Source organism: Mytilus galloprovincialis, chromosome 13, assembly GCF_965363235.1.
Source record: "Mytilus galloprovincialis chromosome 13, xbMytGall1.hap1.1, whole genome shotgun sequence".
Classification (NCBI taxonomy): domain Eukaryota; kingdom Metazoa; phylum Mollusca; class Bivalvia; order Mytilida; family Mytilidae; genus Mytilus; species Mytilus galloprovincialis.
The window spans coordinates 17,931,108-17,954,452 of record NC_134850.1 but is presented as its reverse complement, the minus strand read 5'-3'; the positions used below and the strand labels follow the sequence as shown (position 1 = coordinate 17,954,452).

The 23,345-nt window shown below is 30.7% G+C and overlaps 1 protein-coding gene across 2 annotated transcripts; it reads right to left on the bottom strand.

Moving 5' to 3' along the window:
- Positions 1-6,561: 6,561 nt before the first annotated feature.
- On the bottom strand, positions 6,562-22,793 carry LOC143056916 (caspase-7-like). 2 transcript variants are annotated; one of them, XM_076230108.1, is made up of 9 exons: positions 22,640-22,793; positions 18,816-18,982; positions 16,969-17,191; positions 16,322-16,413; positions 15,269-15,472; positions 14,662-14,884; positions 12,207-12,416; positions 11,468-11,577; positions 6,562-6,884 (listed from the first exon to the last, which is right to left on the bottom strand). In XM_076230108.1, the coding sequence occupies exons 2-9, from the start codon at positions 18,948-18,950 to the stop codon at positions 6,735-6,737; spliced, it is 1,347 nt and encodes a 448-aa protein (XP_076086223.1). In that variant the 5' UTR covers positions 18,951-18,982; positions 22,640-22,793; the 3' UTR covers positions 6,562-6,734. The 2 variants fall into 2 exon arrangements, with proteins under 2 accessions (XP_076086223.1, XP_076086224.1); XM_076230109.1 differs by having other exon boundaries at positions 22,651-22,789.
- Between the last annotated feature and the right edge of the window lie 552 nt (positions 22,794-23,345).

The window sequence follows — 23,345 nt, the reverse complement described above, 5'->3', positions numbered from 1 at the left end:
TGGTTCTCATTAAACTGCTGACCTTATCCCAAACTGTAATTTGTAAACTATGCAAAAGTTCCAAAACCAATAGACCCTGAATGATGGGCATGGCAATCAATCTTCATGGAAAAGCTTACACAACTGCATACTAAATATCTATGATTTATTATAATTGGTTCCACTTGAACTGACCGAAGCACCAACTTCAACAAATTGTTTACACAGAGGATTTTGTCGCTGTAAACAGCATCCTTAGCTATGTCTTGCTTTTTGACTCTGTCAAGATAAGACAATTCTAATGTTTGTTATAAGCATTTATTAGATTGTACAAAGTATGTATATAAAAATATTATTTATAAAAATAGATTTTGTTAAACAGTCAATAAACAAAGTTTAATTACACTGAAAAATTCCTTAGTTTTTTAAGCAATATAGAAGATTTAAACACTGCTAACAAATACATTGTTTGCTCATCATGCTAAATTTAACTTGCTTATTACATTTTTTTCATTATGGGAAAAAAATCAGACAAACAAAACACTTTTAACAAAAGATATATGTTTAAACAGGGAGATTAAAAAAAATAGTTCTTTCCAGTCCACTTCATACAAAAAAAAAAAAATTGTTTTATTTCTTATTCATGTAGAAGATTTTATAACAACAAAATAAACAATGAAACCAAAAACAAATACTGTGGATTCATTATTATTCGTTGGATACCAATTTTCGTGGATTTCGTGGATACCGGGAAACCACGAATTTAAATATTCAACGAATTGCAAATTTTCTAAAGGAATATATGCATACTTTGTCAAAACCACGAAATTAAATATCCATGAATATGCAAGTTTTCCTCAAACCATGAAAATTGGTACCCACGAAAATAAATGAATCCACAGTAACAAAATATACAATAAAACATAAACAAATGGAATAATATACAACAAATCATAAACAAATGGGAACACTAGGTTGTAATACTTGAATACTTAACAAAAAGTCAAAAATTTCTAAAAACTGGGGGTAAAGATCAAAGTGTTCATGTAATCTTGTAGGAATTCTTACACCATATGATGTATGTCTATCACACAGAGTTTCATAGCAACAGACCAAGGAGACTGTACCTTAGTGGTTGTAGTTGGTTTGCCATAAGGGTTTTTCTCATTGTTGAAGGCTGTATGGTTGCCTATTGCTATGCTTGCTTACATTGACCTCATTTGAACTCTGGTTAACAATTGTCTCATTGATAATAATACTACTTCTCGAACCGCTGGTAAATTATCACGTTGTGATTGGTTAAACGCTGTCACATGGTGACCCCCTATGAGACCGTAGGGGGTTAGTAAATTTCATGGGGGTTCATGACGTCACATTGTTTATTTTTCAACAAAACGCAGCAGAAAAAGTCCATCGTCCGATAAATTCGTTATACGGTTAACTACTTAAACCCCCTACGGATCATAGAGGGTGAATAAAATCTATTCCGGCCTCAACCCCTATGGATTTTACTAACCCTCTATGGATCCGTAGGGGGTCAGTAGCGAACCATATAACTTATAATCTCCTTATTTTTAGACAAATAAAAACTTTGAAAACTTTGACAACTGAGGTGATTGATTGATTGCTTGCTCAATACAGTGACAAATATGTCAGGTTTTTTTTATATAATTAGGATGAGAATGTATTTATAATATGTAGTTTTTGCAGGATATATCAACATTAATGAAAAGCAGGAATTTCCAATGCAACTGAAAATGAGGATGTGTTCTATAGGGGCAGAAATTAATTATACCATGCAAAAAGCAACATACAAGTACCATTCAAGCATGAAATTGAATTGAGGTCAGACATACAGTATAGCATAAGTCTGACTTCTTCCAACAAACTAACCTCTGAAATATTGATGAACTCTCATGCATGATAAATAATGAATATACCTTCATCTGTAAACTAAACTAAACAACTGAAAATGAGATCTTGGTTCCATGACATAATTCATACCTTTTTCCAACTTTCAAAATTTCCTTAGGGATATTTAAGCATATGAGGTATAAAGACATGTCTTATAGATGTCATTAAAATGGATGTGCAAAGACATGAAGAGATTTTTCAAGTTTTTCAACATCCAACATACTTTCTTAGAGTATTTTTGCTCACATTAAGTGATAAACATTTATAAAATGATCCGTAATACAGGTAAAAGTATAAAACTTCTCTTACTTCACACCTACATCAATTTAAATGGAATAGTCCTTGCTCCCCACTACATTGCTATTAATGAAATAGCACTTCCTGGTCACTACATTGCTTTTAATGGACTAGTCCTTGCTCCCCACTACATTTCTTAAAATGGAATAGCCCTCCTCACCATTGCATTGTTTTAATGTACTGTGGATTCATTATTATTCGTTGGATACCAGTTTTCGTGGGTAAAGGGGAACCACGAATTCAAATGTTCAACATGTTCAACAAAATGCACTTTTTCTGTAGGCTTTATATGCAGAGATTGACCAAAACCACGAAATCAAATACCCACGAAAATGCTGGTTTTCCTCAATCCACGAAAATTGATACCCACGAAAATAAATGAAGCCACAGTAATAACTTATCAAAACAAAATTTAAAAGTCCTTCCTCCCCACTACATTGCTTTTAGTTGAATAGCCCTTGCTCCCCACTACACAGATTTTGATTGAACTACCCTTCTCCCCACCTACATAGATTTGAATAGAAAAGTCCCAACTGTAACACTTTTTAACATGATTAACTTTATTTCATGCTGACAAAATGTCTTAAAAAAATCAACTGTTCAGTAAAAGTTTATAAATAGGCACATAATAAACCAGATGCTCCGCAGGGCGTAGCTTTATACGACCGCAGAGGTTGAACCCTGAACGGTTGGGGCAAGTATGGACACAACATACAAGCTGGATTCAGCTCTAAATTTGGATTGTGATTAAAAAGTTGACACAGCATAGGTTTCTGACACAGAATGAATGTGTTCTAATGAACTTAAAATTTTTGTTTTCTCTTAGAGCAATTCACTATGCTGTTGAATATTAATCCTCTCAAAAAAATGTTTGAAGAAATTTTCTTTTTTATTTATGAAATTTATGAAATTTCAAATGAGAAAAATTGAACCCAATTTTTTTAATCACATCCCCCTTTCCCTTATTCCAAAACTAATCTCAATTAAAATTTCTAATGGAGTTTGCAACAATAACTACTGATTTAAATACATCATAAAATATTAAGATGTAAAAAAACTGCTTGTTATCACTGAATGGTAAAGATTATTTTAATTTATCAGTTGGTAGTAAAAAGTGAATATACATTGTATATTGTATATATAACAAAGATTTAAGTTGATTCTGGACAAAGAAAGATAACTCCAATTAAAAAAAAATCTTGCTATTGCACAATATTTTGCAATTAGATATTTCTTGCTTACTATTCTGGACAAAGAAAGATAACTCTAATTAAAAAAAAAATTTCTATTTCACAATATTGTGCAATTAGATATTTCTTGCCATTGCGCAATACTGTGCAATTGAAAAGACTAGCTATTGCACAATACTTAATATAATAATTTTAGATCCTGATTTGGACCAACTTGAAAACTGGGCCCATAATAAAAAATCTAAGTACATTTTTGGATTCAGCATATCAAAGAACCCCAAGATTTCAATTTTTGTTAAAATCAGACTAAGTTTAATTTTGGACCCTTTGAACTTTAGTGTAGACCAATTTGAAAACAGGACCAAAAATGAAGAATCTACATACACAGTTAGATTTGGTATATCAAAGAACCCCATTTATTCAATTTTTGATGAAATCAAACAAAGTTTAATTTTGGACCCCGATTTGGACCAACTTGAAAACTGGGCAAATAATCAAGAATCTAAGTACATTTTTAGATTCAGCATATCAAAGAACCTAACTGATTCATTTTTTGTCAAAATAAGTTTAATTTTGGACCCTTTGGACCTTAATGTAGACCAATTTGAAAACGGGACCAAAAGTTAAGAATCTACATACACAGTCATGACAGTTAGATTCGGCATATCAAAGAACCCCAATTATTCAATTTTGATGAAATCAAACAAAGTTTAATTTTGGACCCTTTGGGCCCCTTATTCTGTTGGGACCAAAACTCCCAAAATCAATACCAACCTTCCTTTTATGGTCATAAACCTTGTGTTCAAATTTCATAGATTTCTATTTACTTATACTAACGTTATGGTGCGAAAACCAAGAAAAATACTTATTTGGGTCCCTTTTTGGCCCCTAATTCCCAAACTGTTGGGACCTAAACTCCCAAAATCAATACCAACCTTCCTTTTGTAGTCATTAACATTGTGTTTAAATTTCATTGATTTCTATTTACTTAAACTAAAGTTATTGTGCGAAAACCAAGAATAATGCTTATTTGGGCCCTTTTTTGGCCCCTAATTCCTAAACTGTTGAAACCAAAACTCCCAAAATCAATCCCAGCCGTTCTTTTGTGGTCATAAACCTTGTGTCGAAATTTCATAGATTTCTATTAACTTAAACTAAAGTTATAGTGCGAAAACCAAGAAAATGCTTATTTGGGCCCTTTTTGGCCCCTAATTCCTAAAATGTTGGGACCAAAACTCCCAAAATCAATACCAACCTTCCTTTTGTGGTCATAAACCTTGTGTTAAAATTTCATAGATTTCCATTTACTTTTACTAAAGTTAGAGTGCGAAAACTAAAAGTATTCGGACGACGACGACGACGCAGACGACGACGCCAACGTGATAGCAATATACGACGAAAATTTTTTCAAATTTTGCGGTCGTATAAAAATTTAATTATAAGCACTGAATAAATAAATGAATATAAGAAACACCCAAATGAGACATAGTACACATTAAAAATCTAATATAAGCAAGCAGAAATTTTTCACTTTTAGCATATGAGCTTTGTTGGATATAAGGCTGCCTACAGTTACCCAAAGGCACCTATGGGTTAAGTTAAGGATAACAGATGTATTGATATTCATTTGCGTAAGATCAATGTCTATTCTATGCAGCTTATATATAATTTAACCCAGCACTCATCTCAAAGATACAGGCATATCTTTATGGAATCCATAAATAGTTTTATATATATTGTGGTAGGTTCAAACAGAAAAAAAGATATCTGAGTTATCTCCCATTAAGGTTTTTTTTTAAATTAAACAATTAACATTCTATAATTTTAAAAACAGTTATTATAATAAATTTGATATTTTTTTTTTTTCATTCTAACGAAAGAACTTTTAAACATATTGCATTTCTGATTCAATATTTGCATATAACATTTAGATGTAGATGTATTATATTCTGCAATTTACAATCTAAGACAGTAGAAGACAACTTAGTGTTTAATCATCCAAATACCTCTTAAAATATTTGATATTTACAACCATATATTGAGGTGTGTACCAAGATAATAGAAGGTGAGTTTAATTGTTTGCTAAGTGGACCATGAATTCATTGATAGCTAAAATGACAATATTTAAAAAATTAAATTATCTGAGTTATCTCCCCTTATATATAAAACTTAATTTCCCAGATTAAACCAATTAAGGGGAGATTGGAGGCCAAGTTTTAAAGTCCCAAAACATCCGAAATTATTTCATTTACAGTACATACAAAATTTAATAAAAAATGCAACCATCAACTAGTCATTAATTTATTGTCTGTAATCCCCCCAGATATTGATAAAGTATCTGTAAATTATGGAAAAAGTAAGAACCCTGTTTGGAAACTTTTTTCAATACATACATAAATAGCTCAATTTCAAATTCAACAAACAAACTTCAACAAACAAACATGTTTAACCCCGCCACATTATTTATGTATGTGCCTGTCCCAAGTCAGGAGCCTGTATATTCAGTGGTTGTCGTTTGTTTATGTGTTACATATTTGTTTTTCGTTCATTTTTTTACATAAATAAGGCCTTTAGTTTTCTCGTTTGAATTGTTTTACATTGTCTTATCGGGGCCTTTTATAGCTGACTATGCGGTATGGGCTTTGCTCATTGTTGAAGGCCGTACGGTGACCTATAGTTGTTAATGTCTGTGTCATTTTGGTTTTTTGTGGATAGTTGTCTCATTGCCAATCATACCACATCTTCTTTTTTATATTAACATTTATGTATTCAATACAAAGTTTATCTGGAATGTTGCCAAAATCTTCTGGAACCACCAATACCCAGATTTCCTCCCCATGAATAGACTGTTTCAATGGGATATCAAAGAAAATTAGCAAAAAAGGTGTTCAATATTTATAGAGATTTATAGGAACATACATACACTTTCCCTCGTTTTACTTGGCAAGCCGAATGGTTTTAAACTAGTAATTTTGGAGCCCTTTATAGCTTGTTGTTCGGTTTGAGCCAAGGCTTCGTGTTGAAGGTTTTACATTGACCTATAATGGTTTACTTTTATAAATTGTTATTTGGATGGAGAGTTGTCTCATTGGCACTCATACCACATCTTCCTATATCTAAGCCTACCATTTTCAATTTTAAGGACATTGACTTCATGTTACACATTTCAATAAAAACAGGATTTGGGATCAAATCTATATTTCTCTATATCTTAGGAAATTTTGCAAACATGAAATGTTCTTGAAATTTCACTTTAATTACTTTACTTTCTATTTGAAATTGGCATCACAAGTACATGAAAATTTCACAATACAGTCCATGATCTTAGTTTACATGTAATTCAAACTGATAACCCTATGAAGTTGATGCTTGTATTGGCACTGTTTCACACTGTTGTGGGAAAAAATAAAAACGTTTTGATAATGTTGATTCAAACTCTGACACCGCAACTGCATCTCTGTTCTCCCTATCCTTAGCTCTTCCAAGACTTACTAAATGATTGACCTGAAATATATAACAGTATATAAAACAGTTTGAAAATGTTTTCTGAAAATAACAAATCAAATCAAATCAAATATTTTATTGTCATATAAACTTTACAGTTTGTGACCAACATATATTAACACAATAAACACAATAAACATACATATTAAACATACACAATAACAACAGCATCAAAATTTTTTTTTTTTTAACAACAAACAAGTTGTTAAGAGTCCCCTGCCCTCAGTTCTAATGACTTTTTCAAGAAGGATCCTAACTTATTTGTTTGTAAAGGCGATGATGGATTTAGTAAATATTGAATTTTTTCTTCTTTATTTAAATTATTAAAGTTATTATTTTCAGTACATATGTGATGAAAAAAATCATTTCTTAGAGTTTTATTATACTCACAATAGAGTAAAAAATGTTTCTCATCCTCTAGTATTTTACATTTATGGCAAAGTCGTTCCTCTCTTGGGATTTTAAAATATCTCCCCTTTTCAATCAAAAGGGAGTGATCACTTATTCTAAATTTAGTGATTAATCTCCTTATCTGAAAATTAGATGTATTAAGATAAGATTCTAGTTTGTAATCTTTTTTAATTTTTTTATAAAGAAAAAATTTACTTTTATCATCAATGTTTTGAAATTTATTTTAAATTAAATCTTCATATCTATTTTTCATTTTTAACTTTATATCGTTTTTTATTTTATTTACATCTTTTATGTCCTTACAAGTAGAAAGAATATTAAGGTCAACATTAGTCTCTTTAACAATATTTTTAGCATATGTATACCATGAGTAAGTTCCTGTCAAATCTAGAGACTGTGCTAGAGAAAAAGCTTCCTTTATCAATGGATTAATATTATTATTATATAGTCTAGCTAAATATAAAAGGGTTTGTGTTTTAATAAAACATTCGATAGGCAATCTCCCTAATTCAGCTCTTGCTCCTAAATTGGATGCATTTTTTCTTATTCCTAGAGTAGATTTACAAAATTTAAGATGCATATTTTCAATGGGGGTTTTGTCTATAAAATCAAGTTGATTAATTTCTTTTCCTGAAGATAAGGCTCTGTTATTGGCTCGATGAAAAGAAATATATGTATCCAAATATGTTACTTCTGAATTATAGGTCATAATTGGTTTTACTAAAGAATCAAAAAGATAATTTGCTACTTTTATAGGTAGATTATTCAATGATTTAGTATAGGATTTTATTGCAAAAAATACTTTTTTTGCCTTTTTTGTCAACTCTAAAGTACTTTGTGATAAATTTCCATTACATTTTATCAACATTCCCAAAAATGAATATTCTGTTACACTCTCTATGGCTTTATTCTAATAGTAAATATGTGATGTTTCACTATTATGTTTTGACTGACTAAAAATCATGGATTTAGTTTTGTTTGTATTCAAAGAGAGTTGCCATTTGTTACAATATAATTTAACATTACTTAAACTGTTTTGAAGACCCTCTTTTGATTCTGACAGGATTAAAAGATCATCTGCAAAAAGGAGGCATCCCACCTTACTATTTATAAGCTTAAGGGGACTTGAATCATTTCCCTCAAAATTTTTTACAATATCATTTATAAAGACATTAAATAAAGTGGGGCTTAGTGTGTCTCCTTGTTTAACCCCTCTAGCAATATTAAAATATTCTGATACATAATCTTTATATTTTAAAGATGATTTAGTATTTAAGTATTGTTGTTTTAAAACTCTATAAAAAGACCTGCCAACTCCCATTTTACATAATTTATAAAGTAAAGCAGTTCTCCATACTGAATCAAAAGCCTTTTTCAGATCTATGAAGCAGGCATAAATCTTTTTTTTTCTCTTTATGTAAATATTTATTTATCAAGGACTTTAATAAAAAGATGCTATCAGCTGTTCTGTGATTTTCTCTAAAACCAAACTGACAATCACTTAATTGTTTGTCAACAATCTTGATTAGTCTATTATTCAATATGGCATTAAACATTTTTGGTAGATTACTTATAAGAGAAATTCCTCTATAATTATTAAGGTCTAACTTGTCACCTTTTTTTATGTAAAGGGATCATGAAAGATAATTTCCAAGAATCTGGATAATTACCTGTCTTTAAAATCAAATTAAAAACTTTTACAATAGAATTAATTATCACAGGTTGTGAGTGTTTGAGTATTTCATTCACAATTCTATCTGGACCTGCTGATTTGTTTACTTTAAGGTTTGAAATGACCAATTTTACCTCAGCAAATGTAATTGGTGCATCAGTTTCCATATTCAATTCAATATTATCTTCTAGAATGTTTAGTTCACGTTCCAGTTTATTTACAAAGGATTTATCATATGAGGCTGGTGTACCCTGATCCTGAAAATGTTTTATGATTTTATTTTCATTCATTAAAATTTCAGGAATATCTTCTTCAATATTTGGTTTCTTTTTTATTGCCTTTAGAATATTCCAGTATTCTTTTGGATTATTTTTAAAATTATCTGAAAGTGATTTATAAAGTTTTTGGTGATATTCAAATTTTTTCTGTTTAATCATTTTTTTTTAGTTTTTTACATAATTCAGAATATTTAGGTTTTAAACTTTTGTCATTTAAGTTATTCTTGATTTTATTTCCTAAAAAGTTTATTTGTCTTCTTGTTTCATATACTACATTATCTGACCATACTTGTTTAATTTTTTTCTTTTTCTTTTTTGTTGGTTTAGATATGACTTTACATGTATTTTCTGCAACAGTTTGTATAATTTTGGTAAGTTTTTCAGTTGCACCATCAACGCCTAGTTTATTGCTATCAAAATGTTGCATCTCTAAATCTAAAATTTCCTTTTTAACATTTTCTGTTGATAGAACATCAATTAATTTTGAAGATGACAATTCTGTCCATTTGTATGATTTTATCAAATGCCATCTCTTTTCATCTAAACATTTCTTCATACATGTATCTGATATAATAGAACAATTCATATATAAGTTTATTTGAACATGATCTGATAAACAGTCAGGGGACTTACTTAAATAAGTGATTTTCTAAATCACTGATTCAAGTAACATTATTTCCATAAAGGTTGAAAGTTAGAGTTGTCTTTCTTTAATAATCACCTATTTAAGTAGTACAAATTAATCACTAGAAGAAGTGATTTAATCTTATTGTAGCTTTAAATATAGAATACTAATGATCCAGGGACTAATTACGTTTCTAAACTTATCAGAACCAACATCTGTGTTGTCTAGGATGACCAGGTCATTTCAGGTGATGACCTTGTACTGAATCTAGGATAATGACATAAAAATCACTTGTTTAAGTATCAGACCTCAATTTCCTTCTCAAAAATCACTTCTTTAAGTATCATTCTTTTAATAACCCCCACTAATTTCAACACCCCCGAACAGTGGAATTTTTATCGCGAACAGTAGAATTTTATTACATAATCTGAAAGATGAAACCTTGAACTTCACAGGAAAAATACTCCCACTGCTGGGAAAAATCTTTTAAGAAAGTATCAGTTCATTATGTAAAGCCATTATTATAGCATTTTTTCCACTAAAATAGAATTTTCAGTTAAATGATAGCATCAAAGGCATAAACCTTGCTACTTAAAAGAAGCAAAAAGTTCATTTTTTTTTAATTTTACTAATTAAAAGATATTATTTAAACCTATGTGTTTAAAATTTTGAAAAAACTACATAATCCCAATTTGTGACAAAACCTCGAATTTGCTACTCAAATAAGTGATTTAAAAATCACTTATTTCAGTAAGTCCCCTGACTGATAAATATGTAAAGTCATTTGTTTTAAAGTATTTTACCTCAGGCAGGAGACTCTCACTTGCAATAGCATAATCAACTGTACTGAACCCAGTAGTACACATGAAAATAACAAACTTAAGGGGGCTTGCTGGTATAAATCAATTTCTTTTTTAAATATAGATTTCAATTTTTTTCCTTAAACTTTATCCTATTCTTAATGGAAAAATTAGATGAAATTATGGGGTCACCCTTCATCTGCCTTCGAAAAGAAGCATGCAGATTTGTTAAGGTACTTTTTTTCTGTTGAACTAATAGGAGAAAAAAAAGTAATATTGAAATAAAAAAAGAACTATATTACAGAAATCCCTTAAATTTTACAATAGTTAAGTTTAAGTACAGTTATTTGAAGAAAAAAATCAAAATATAGGTCAACGATGAGTTAAAAAAGATATTTCAATTTTAAAGCAAAGAAATGGATTTTTTTTACCAAAGGCAGATAATTTGAAGCTTTTCCAATGATATAAACATTAAAGTCATCTGGGGCCAAAATGATTTTTTTTTTGGGTTGATTTTTGTACAAAGATATCTATTTTATTTTATCCAATTGTTTTATATTTGTCACTTCAGGATTTATAACTGGCTATATGCAGTATGGGTTTTGCTCATTGTTGAAGATTTTAGGTGACCTATAGTTGTTAAATCTATGTCATATGGTCTCTGGTGAAGAGTTGTTGCGTTGCCAATCATACCACATCTTCTTTTTTAAATATTTTATAACTTTACATTGCTACTGTTAGACCATGTCCCCTCCCCCTTTTTCTCAACAACTTGTGGTTTATGTCAACTAACTTACATCTGACAACATGGAAAGAATGTCTTCATTATGTGAACACTTCCTGAAAACATAGATAACTGCCTGCATGAACCAGGAACCTAGAATTCTGTTCCTAAAGGATACCATGTCTGAAATTACAAAAAAATGTTTATTTTTTACAAAAAAATGGAACAAAAACTCCAGTCAAATTACATGCAGTGAAACCAGCTGTCTAAAACAAAAAAATCATAATCTATGTGACTTGCTGCAATCTGGCTTCTTTGAACTTATACATTTACAAAATTTATTTGGCATACATCAACTAGACAAACAAAAGTTGTAAATCCCACACCCAAAGATGGGCCCAAGATGGCACCTTAACAAAAATGTGTCCTAGTTCAGTTAAAATGGATGTCATACTGAACTCCAAAAATGCATAAATGAACTAAAATTAAAACAACCAATACTAACAAAGGTCTGACTTGGGACATGCACATAAATCAATGAGTGTTAACATGTTTAGTGAGAGCTCAACCCAATCCCTATACCTCTAGCCAATGAAGAATAATCTATAGTTTGTTCAAATTCCCCTGCATCTAGTTTTTTCAATGACGATATATATAGACCTTTAAACTCAAAATCCATGAAAATTGGTATCCTCAAAATGATAATTACTTCACAGTATCAATATTTGTGATACCATGTTTAATTCCCCATTTTTCTTATAAGCTGCACTATCCTCTGAAGGTACAAGCAATTTAGATAATTATTTACAAACCCATTGTTGTGGCCATAGCAACCAGCCGATGTGAATCCGTTGCCACACTTTTCTCCACTGTTGCATCCGTATCATTGGCGTTATTTACAGAAATTCTTTCAAAGTCCTTTATTGTTCTTTCTAATGCCAGATTGACCACATTACCAGACATTGCACAATCAGTACTTGATGCATCAGGAACAGTCTTATTCCTGCCCCCATCATATTCCTCTAAAATAAAGAAAAATAAAGAATGCACTAATTTTTGTGTTAAGTATACACCAAACACCAAAGTATCCTTAAACAAGAGGTAGGTGCTTGACATATATGATGAAAATACACAATTACGACTCAATGTCAATAAGCTGCTAACAAATTATGAAGCTTGTTTGCTACAAGTAGTATTGAGAAATTTGCCAAAAAAAAAAAATTGAGAATGGAAATTAAGAATGTGTCCATGAGACAACAACTGGACCAAAGAGAAGAAAACAGCTGTTCTCTATAATTCAAAGTATTGGCAAAAAAATCCTTTAAGGATATTTCAGCTTACACCTCCAACGCATCACTTTGTTTCATATAGCTGATGACCAAATATGAAGTCATTCTGCCATACATGTCAACCTCTGACAATGGGAAATCATGTCATGACATGACATGATATGTCAAAAAGCGTGTGAAAACGCGTGACATAGATGCCGACTTGTTAATATGAATGTGGTAATGTTCATAATTTCATACACATTTGTTAATATAAAAAAACAATATATATATTCTACTGTGAACTTTTATTGTATTAAACAGTGGTCTTTTATGTTGCTTTTAAAGCACCACCACTAGGCACATATTCAAAACAACTGCCAGTTGCAAGTTAATTACATTTATTTGATAACAGCACACAATACAAATGTAACACAGTCACTTGATCAGAATTCAGTGTCAATTTCTTTATAATTGAAAAGGCTCTCCCACAGTAGGAATTGATATTTGACTGAATTAGCTTCATCAAGATTTGAAAGAATGTCATAATCATGTTGGTTTTTTTTGGCAATGTAAAATGTCATTTATTATCTCTGCCATTGCTCCCATTGCTATTGCCTGGTTAAAACTGGATAGTTCATCAGAAGAAAGCCGGTACTATGAGAGCTGATCCAACAGTTCTGTGATATTTTTATCCCCATGGCCTGTATAAATCTGTTGCCTTGTTGGCTAGATTTGAAACTGAAATTGAAAAAGAAAAATGTTTTATAAATTTGATTTCCATTAGATAAATATGTGAAATGCTTATTCAAATAGCTACATTGTATTTCTCCTCTCACATGTATTGTTTTTTTTTTTTATCATTGCAACATAGAATGCACAAATTATGCGTTACTTTTCACTCGATCATTTAAACTCGAACTCCAAAATATAATTTTTGAATCTTGCCGTACACATCGTTTTGGCTTATCAATCGGCACTTTAGACGACGGTACAGGCCCTGAAAGGAACCCCTTTCTGTGCACATTTCCCCATTAAAGTGAATTTGAAAGAAAGTCACAAAATCGTTAAAACTAATCACAAACTACTTACCTTTTACTGTTTGTCCATATAGAAAATATTTTTAAACCATTTGGCAGCTAAACAATTACTTCGAACTTTTCGGTATTTATCGCCGAATAAGGAAAAAACCCGAGAATAGCGATATCACTAACGACCAAAAAATGAAAAAGAACGAAAAAGCGTGTAATTGCGTGTAAAGTGGTGAAAAGCGTGTACACGCCATGTGACAAAATCCTCGCGTGTAAACCGTTGAAAAAGCGTGTATTACACACGAATATCATGTCACTTGACATGTATGTTCTGCTGGATAGTTTTTGAGAAAAGTGTAATGAAATTATTTGCATATATGTTCTAATTGAGGGTCAATGTGGTTGCAATATATTCTATGGATTCATAATATTTCTTGGGTACCAATTTTCTTGGATTGAGGAATACTTGGGTATCTTATGTCAATGTTTTAACAAAGTCTGCCTTCATTCTGATAGAAAATTTGTAATTTGTTGAACATTTAAATAAGTGGGATCCTTGTACCCACTAATACTAATGAATCCACAGTAGCCAACTTATTGATAAGGGGTGGGTTGGGATCCAGCTAACATGCTTAACCCCGCCACATTATTTATGTATGTGCCTGTCCCAAGCCAGGAGCCTGTAATTCAGTGGTTGTCGTTTGTTTATGTGTTACATATTTATTTTTCGTTCATTTTTTACATAAATAAGGCCGTTAGTTTACTCGTTTAAATAATTTTTCATTTTCTTATCGGGGCCTTTTATAGCTGACTATGCGGTATGGGCTTTGCTCATTGTTGAAGGCCGTACGGTGACCTATAGTTGTTAATGTCTGTGTCATTTTGGTCTTTTGTGGATAGTTGTCTCATTGGTAATCATACCACATCTTCTTTTTTATATATTATGAATAGAATCATAGAATACATACCCCCTCTACAGGCCTGAATGAAGAACAGCTTTGGTTTATTCTCCATACAAGGGAAATTCCTTGCATTAAACATGTCTTTAATATCTCTTATTTCTACAGTTTTGCCATCACTACCATAAATAGCATTTTGTTTTCCGTGGGTGAGAATGATCAGAATAAAACAATCAGCATTTCTGTGGAACCCTACATCACTTGCTTCCTCTCGTAAAATATCTACGATTTTCTATAAAATAAAATAAAAAATAAAATGCAACAACAATAAATATATCATATTATTTGTAATTATCTTAAAAAAAATGTTTTTGTTTTAATCTTCTTTTTTGTTCAATATCAATAGTAATGTGTGTTCCTGAACACAATTGTAATGCTTTTACCCCATGACCCTTAAATCAACGAATTTATAGACACCTGTGACCTCCCCTTGAAAAGCCATAAAAAATAGTTTCTGATTTCTAAAACTTTGATTATTATTAAAGTACACCTGTTATTTTCATAATAAACTGACTGCCATTCTTTTTTATGTTCAGAAAAGTAAGGAAAGACAGATAGTAAAACAGCTCAGTCCCATTTTCTGTAATAAATTCAAAAATTCTAGTTTATAAAGTACCTGGGCATTTTTATCTTTGTGAATCTTTACATGAAAATGGAGATCTGTAAACAGTTTATGTAATCCTTGGACATCTTCATCGGTACCTTCCCTCATGGCTAACATCACTCTGTTTTTACCGTCGATCTTCTGAACTGGTCCGTGGAATATTTTATTGTTTATAATCACAGCTCTGCCTCTTGGATTCCTCTTCATTTGGTATGCCTAAAAAAATATTTTAAGGGGGTAGTCCTTGGTTCAGGGAGATAACTCTTTAAATCAGTTAAGCGTTTGTAAAAGTAAAGTTCACCAATGTATTTTAAGCATTTACCTGAAACAGATTGAAAATAATCTATGTAACCTAGACGCTTAGAATATATTTTTGAAAATGGTTGAAACAAACGTACTGATGATTTTAAGAGTTATCTCCCTTAACCTAGGTCTACCTCCTTAAATGGTTATTGACTGAAGATTTGAGATGCAGTCATTGGGAATGAAAATAAATTTATTCATTTAAATTATTTGGATTATTTCCCCTTCTTTTAAACCATTTATAACTTCTAACAATCTTAGCTTTCATTTATATATAATTTTCGAACTATTTTCATAAAAGCTTTTTCTAACCTTTTAATGACAAAAACAAAGCAATTTATAGTAAACAGGTAAAGATAATCTTATGAAAATGTTGATACGTTTTTCATTATTCCATTAAAATGCATGTAGGATGGTAGGAAAGGACTTTCAAAATATCCCTACAACCAAGAACCCTTTTTTTTTTTTAGATAATTTCACTTAATGGCAATAGAAGCATACTGAAAAAAAGATCAAGGACTCACATTCAATAATTAACTTTTCTTCCTACCCTCCCACATACATTTTAATGGAATAACCCTTACAGAATAAATGACAACATCTGAAGAAAAAAGATAAATTTATACACAACAAATGCATATTTAAAAAAAAAATTAATCATTTGTTCAAATGTAAATAGACCCTCTTTTTAAACTACATGTACTAGATAAGTGAAGGGCCCATTTTTCTCTAATCTGATTTTTGATTGCTTTAGAATCTTACCCTTCCAGAGACTGCAAGTTGCATCAGTGAAGGATCATGGGGTTTTATTTTACATTGGGATGCCTCCAAAATACTTCTTTCATCTGGCCATGCTGTAAATATAAAAAGTACTTTATAAACCAAATAAGATCAAAATGAGATGTGGTATGATTGCAAAAGAGACAACTATCTAACAGAGTCCAAACGACATTGTTTTAAGCAATTATAGATCACTGTATGGCCTTCAACAAAACTTGAAACGCAACAAACTTTTGTGGTCTTCTCAAAGTGTGCATAAAAACATATAGAATAAATATTTTGCTGAAAATATAAATTTGTGATTTATCTGTACCCATGAAATTAAAAAAAAATTGGTAACTCAAAAACACAATAGGTTTTATTCTGTTTCAGATGATAACTTGATGCATAGAACTACCACAAATGCAAATTCAGAAATATGTGTGTGCATTAGCGATTGCAATTATGGAACAAATGTGAGATCAATTATTGTTAATTCAAGAAATGAGGCATAAAAAAATTGTCTTTTTATTTTATGTACTAATACCGTAACAATTTTCACAATGCAAAAAATACTGCAAAAATTACTAAATTTAGTCAATGATTATAAAAATCATCTCCCTTTAAAGTCCTCTCTATTTCAAACTTACTTTCTGGTAGTTGGTTATCTCCCCCTATAGTGGGAAGATTAAGAGGCTGTGCAATATATGATCTTTGATAAGTAGTACCAGGAGATCCTGTCATTAATCTATCGTAAACATGTTTATTCTTGGTTTGATTTAGTACATCCAGAAAGATGTCAAATGCTTCAGGTCCTCTTCTTGGGAGTATATCTAGAAATTTCCTCACTTTTTTTTCCTTAGTGTCTTGGACCTATATAAAATATAAGTAAAATAAATTCAAAGACAACACTTTCTTTGTTTTTAAAAAAAAGAAAAAAAAATCTTTTTTGAGCTCTCAGACTGTCAAATGACTGTAGCTAACTTAACAAAAATTACATTATTTTACTTATATAAATAACAAAAATAAAGGAAACTTATTGAAAAATATTACAATTGTAAGAAACAAAATTCAATTATTATCTTTACTGGAGCTGTTGGTGGTCAAGTCATGCATGTGGTCAACAATGGTCAAGTTACTTGATCTCCATTGACCACTTGCCTGTTAACACTCAGATTGTGAGTTTGAACCTCATGAACCTGGTTCATGGTAAGGTATCTTCTTCCACTTCGAACTAAATTTTATATTAATTAACTGAAAGTTAGTGGTTCTCTCTAGATTCTTCACCACTGAAAACTGGCCTTTAAATAGACAAAGAGTTAAATAAGTCTATTCTCAGTTTTGACTTTAATTAGTTCATGTTTGTAAATTTCCATTCTGATTAAAATTAAATCTCTGCACTCACATATTTTATCCCAACCCAGGAATCAAGCATAAAAAACATGAGATAAAGAGTGCAAATTTAATTGTAATCATATTGGTCAATTTCATAAACACTTCATTTACCTAAAAGTGACCATTCACATTAAAATCACAAGTATTAGAATTGGTATTTCGTTTTTTTTTTCTTTTCAAAATGGTTATCATCAACTGATAATGTTCATATGAGGTCGTTCATAACGTAACGTTACCTGTGACAGTATTCAACTGTTTAATCTATAGAACCCATCCTGTCCCTTTTTCAAGATCAACCAATGAACAGTCAGGGGACTTACTGAAATAGGTGATTTTTAAATCACTAATTTGAGTAGCAAAATCGTGGTTTTGGCACAAATTGGAATTTTGCATTTTTTTCCAAATTTTAAACACATAGGTTTAAATAATATCTTTTAATTAGTAAAATTAAAAAAAAATAAACTTTTTGCTTCTTTTAAGTAGAAAGGTTTCTGCCTTTGATGCTATCATTTAGCTGAAAATTCTATTTTAGTTGAAAAAATGCTATAATAATGGCTTTACATAATGAACTGATACTTTCTTAAAAGATTTTTCCCAGCAGTGGGAGTATTTTTCCTGTGAAGTTCAAGGTTTCATCTTTCAGATTATGTAATAAAATTCTACTGTTCGCGATAAAAATCTCACTGTTCGGGGGTGTTGAAATTAGTAGGGATTATTAAAAGAATGCTACTTAAAGAAATGATTCTTGGGAAGGAAATTGAGGTCTGATACTTAAACAAGTGATTTTTATGTCATTATCCTAGATTCAGTACAAGGTCATCACCTGAAATGACCTGGTCATCCTAGACAACACAGATGTTGGTTCTGATAAGTTTAGAAACATAATTAGTCCCTGGATCATTAGTATTCTATATTTAAAGCTACAGTAAAAATTAAATCACTTCTTCTAGTGATTAATTTGTACTACTTAAATAGGTGATTATTAAAGAAAGACAACTCTAACTTCCAACCTTTATGGAAATAATGTTACTTAAATCAGTGATTTAGAAAATCACTTATTTAAGTAAGTCCCCTGACTGATGAAATTATAAAACAAAGGTACCTCAACATCAGCTTTCATTCCATCGGTGAACACTTCACGTGTATATAACTCTTCATTTATATCCTCTATATTTTCTATATTCTTTACAAGAAATGAACGACTGGTCTGTAATTTTCTTCTATCTTCGTCATTCATGTTGTAATTTTGTGGTTAGTTTTACTGTTCTTCTAAAAATGCATCAATAATTGGTTAAATATAAAATTATACCTCTTATTTCAATCACTATATTCCTATCAAAACTTTTTTTTTTGGCAACATTAAACATGTTATAGGTTGCAAAACTTCATTTTTTCCCCCTCTCCAACCAAGGACTAACAGAAATCAATCTTTTGATTGTGTTAAAGATATGTAGTCTTTCATTTTTTGGGGGAAATTATTACCAACTAGTTAGATAATAAGGTGTAAAATATTCAAAAATGAAACTAAAATACAAAAACTGAAAAAGAATCATTTTTTAGACATAAAAATATGTAGCGTCTAACTTTTCTTAAGCAGCTGTCACTCATGAAAAATCAGCATTTTGTCTGTTTAAGAGAAGTTTCTAAAAATTCTGATTCTGATATCACACATGGCTGGGATCTGCAGGTTTTTTTTCAGTGTTAACTGGTTTACAATTATACAGGCAAAATACTCCCACTGCTGGAGAAATATAGAATTTACAGCTAAATGATTGAATCATAGTGATAAACCTTGCTACTTATATATAATCATGATAATAAACATGATAAGCATGATAAGATATAGTCGTTCATTTTTTTATATAAATAAGGCCGTTAGTTTTCTGGTTTGAATTGCTTTACATTGTCATATTGGGGCCTTTTATAGCTATGTTGTATGGGCTTTGTTCATTGTTGAAGGCTGTAAGGTGACCTATAGGTTTTAATGTCTGTGTTATTTTGGTGTCTTGTGGACTCATTGGCAATCATACCACATCTTCTTTTTTATATAAACCAATATATCATGTATATTTAAAATTTTGGTAAAACTACAAAATCATACTTTCTTACAAAATATTGAACTTGCTACAATTGTACTTAAAACAGAGATTTTATAAATAACTTTTATATATATATATATATATCATGTATATACACATGATATATCAGATATTCCCCTGACTGTTAGACTTAGGTTAGGCATGGGCTAGAGTTCAAACCATCAACCACCTACACCTCAGGCTACAACAAGACCACTGAGATGCATTTATAAACAAGAATGTGCCCATAGTACATGCATTACCATTTTCTTTGTTCAATGGACCGTGAAATTTGGGTAAAAACTCTAATTTGAATTAACATTAGAAAGATCATGAATATAATACATATCATGCATGTAGAGAACATGTGTACTAAGTTTAAAGTTGAGATTTCAACTTCATCAAAAACTACCTTGACCAAAATTTTCACCTGAAGCAGGACAGACCAACAGAGGCATACTTGCCAACTGTCACATGGAGTTTTCCCCCATGGAGCCTCCCAATTAGAAATTTGAAAGAGCAATTTTGTCCACAATTTAAATCAAAACAATAAATTTTACCATGGTTTTATGATTGCAGAAGTATGAAGAGGCAAATAGATATCATTAAAATAAGTTTGAAGGCCACTTTTCAGGTTTTGTAGGACTATGAGAGCCATCTTGCATGTGAAATGTTGGAAGGTATGCGGACAGACCAGAAAACATAATGCCCCTCTACTATTGTACATGTAGGTGGGGCATACAAATCAACTTGAAATCATGAGATTGGCTTTTAATTTTACATTTCAAAGCATTCTTTTAGCCAACTAAGTATGCGGTTGGAATTTTGCGCATTATTGAAGGCTTTACAATGACCTGTAGTTGTTAAGGTCTCTGGTGGAGAGGTGTAACCACATCATCTTATTCTTATTATTCAAATAACCTCATGTATAATAATTAGTATGGGTCTCACTAATTAGCGACAACAAGCGTCAAGAAGCGACAACAAGTGACAAGAAGCGACAACAAAAATTATTTTAGCGACAACAAGCGACAAGAAGACTATTTAGCGACAAGAAAACATTTTTTTTTTATTAGATATAAAGAAATTTGTATTTAATGTTTTTTTTTTTTAAATATACGAGCAGATATGTCTAATTAAAATGTTTTATTATATAGATAGACGAAGAAATGAAACATTTGTGAGAAAGAAAGAGATTGTGAAGTTTATATTAGTATATTGGTAGATGAAGAATTTAACATTTGTGAAAAAGAAAGAGATTGAGCTTCTTTTTTTTAATTTTTAAATATGAAGAATATGTATAAGATAATGTATGTATCTGTTTTCATCAAAGTCAAAGTATGAATAAACGAATGGAGATATATATGGAGCAGGCATAATGGAATATAATATTTTGATTCATTTGCTTCATACTATGCTCTAAGTGTACTCTTGTTATGTCAATTCGATGCTTGCTTTATTTGTAGAACTCTCAGCCACGCTTTGCCATCTTTATTATTTAAGCGTGTTTCCAGACCCCACGACGAGGCGTGGTTCTACCTTGGGGTCCATATACAGAGCACGTACTTTTGCGAGAATAATACTGAAATGCTGACAATTTACTTTATACTAAACATAAAAGTTGAATGGCTTCAGTCAGCTTGGTAGAGTAAAGGAAATGCACATGCTATAAAATTGAAACAAAAAGAAAAAAAAAAAGGTCAACTAGCTTTCCTTTGAAGGATTTATTGAAACAAAAACATGAAATATTATTTCCTTTCTAACAGTATAATTCATTGTTCTTGATAGGAACAACATTAGATGTGGCTTCACCCTAAGGTAATAACAGTACACACAATGTGGAACATCAAATGAGATTAACGAGTCGCGTGTCCCCTGTTTTATTGCTACAATAACATCCAATTAACACTTTCAACTTTGTACACGCGTCAGACTATACAATTACACGCGCCAGAATATACAATCATTGTAAATATTGAACACCTGTTGAAAACTCAAGATTGCCATTAATTTCCTTTCATCTTCAATCAATATGCATAAACATGATAAATATCGTTTAATGAGGCAATAAATAAATAAAAAGATGAAAACATTCACATTTCAATTTTCTTTTCCTCCTGTTTGGTTTCAGTTCTTTGTATTTCACAATTTGTGTCAATATTTTCACGACAATGATGCACAGGTAATTCATTTTGCGAGCTTAATACATATTGCACGAAAAGAGTTTTAAAAAACAAATTATAAGATAAATAATATGTTCTAAAACACAAGGAAAAGTAATCTCATAATACAATAATTAAACGTAATACTGGCTGTTATTCATAATAGATGATAAAATATTATGTAAATAATGTTTCATTTTTTTCTATCAATTTTAACTTTCTTGTCGCTAAAATTATTTTCTTTTGCATGTTCTTTTAATATTTATTGCAATAATTAATTTTAATTAAAAAAAAAATGTTTTCTTGTCGCTAAATAGTTTCTTGTCGCTTGTTGTCGCTAAAATAATTCTTGTTGTCGCTTCTTGTCGCTTGTTGACGCTTGTTGTCGCTAATTAGTGAGACCGATTAGTATATATATACTTGATGCAAAAAGTTGTAATTTATTTCTTGACATGCTTGAAAGGGGTAGTTATATTATAACTTTTTTTCAAATCCAGTGGTTATACTTAATATCTATAGATGTAGGTGCGTTTATTGATGAACTGAACGTTTAATTTTTATAGACGTACAGAGTAATTCATCTTTCAGGTGTTGTGTTTTTGTCAGTTTGTAGGAACGTTTTTATCAGTTTATGGTAAATTTACAACGGATTCGTAATTAATTCTATGCGAGATCATTCGACCTACTAGATGTTTACAATAATTTTAATCGACTTTATCTGGTCCTGACACTCCAAATGATGACCATAGACATGTTTCGACTGATGTGAAATCAGGGTTACAAGATTACATGATTAACGAAAGCTGATCATGTTTCCCTGACAAACAGAAAGTAAAGATATTTTGTGTACAACGTCATCAAAGTGGAGAAAAAACTAAAAGCCCAAACAAATAACGGAATTCCGAAATACTCTTTTTACTTGCATTTGACTCCTGAATTAAGAGCACCTCTGAAGCGCTGCAAACGTTTATTTTGTGAACTTCAGTTCTTATTTAGATATTCCGAGTAACAACTTTCGGGAGGTATTAACAGAGGTGCAGACACTTTAAACACATTTCTTTTAATTTACAAATTGAACAACGCAAAGGATTCAAATATTGAATTGTGATACTTGCCGGGGTAAAGGATCGTAATCATAATATAAGGTTATACAAAAAATTGTGTAGAAGTTTAAAGAGTTAATGATATTCAAAATTTATTTTTAAAAGGATATTGATAATATTTATTTTGACCGAACGAGTTTTTTTAGCTGCCGCGGGTATCATGAATCTTAGTATATATCATTGAATGGTTTTTAGTCGGTGTGGTCAGAGACATATAATACTTTGTATTATACGTCTCTGGTGTGGTGAAAAAGTGTCATGCACTCATGTACCATATATATATATATAT

Excerpts from the sequence above, each read along its gene's own strand:
- LOC143056916 (XM_076230108.1), bottom strand. The coding sequence starts at position 18,950 with ATGAATGACGAAGATAGAAGAAAATTACAGACCAGTCGTTCATTTCTT. Across the intron at positions 15,473-16,321 it reads AACTTGCAGTCTCTGGAAGG|GCATACCAAATGAAGAGGAA; the intron begins GTAAGATTCTAA and ends ATATTTTTTTAG. Across the intron at positions 12,417-14,661 it reads CATTCAGGCCTGTAGAGGGG|AGGAATATGATGGGGGCAGG; the intron begins GTATGTATTCTA and ends TCTTTATTTTAG.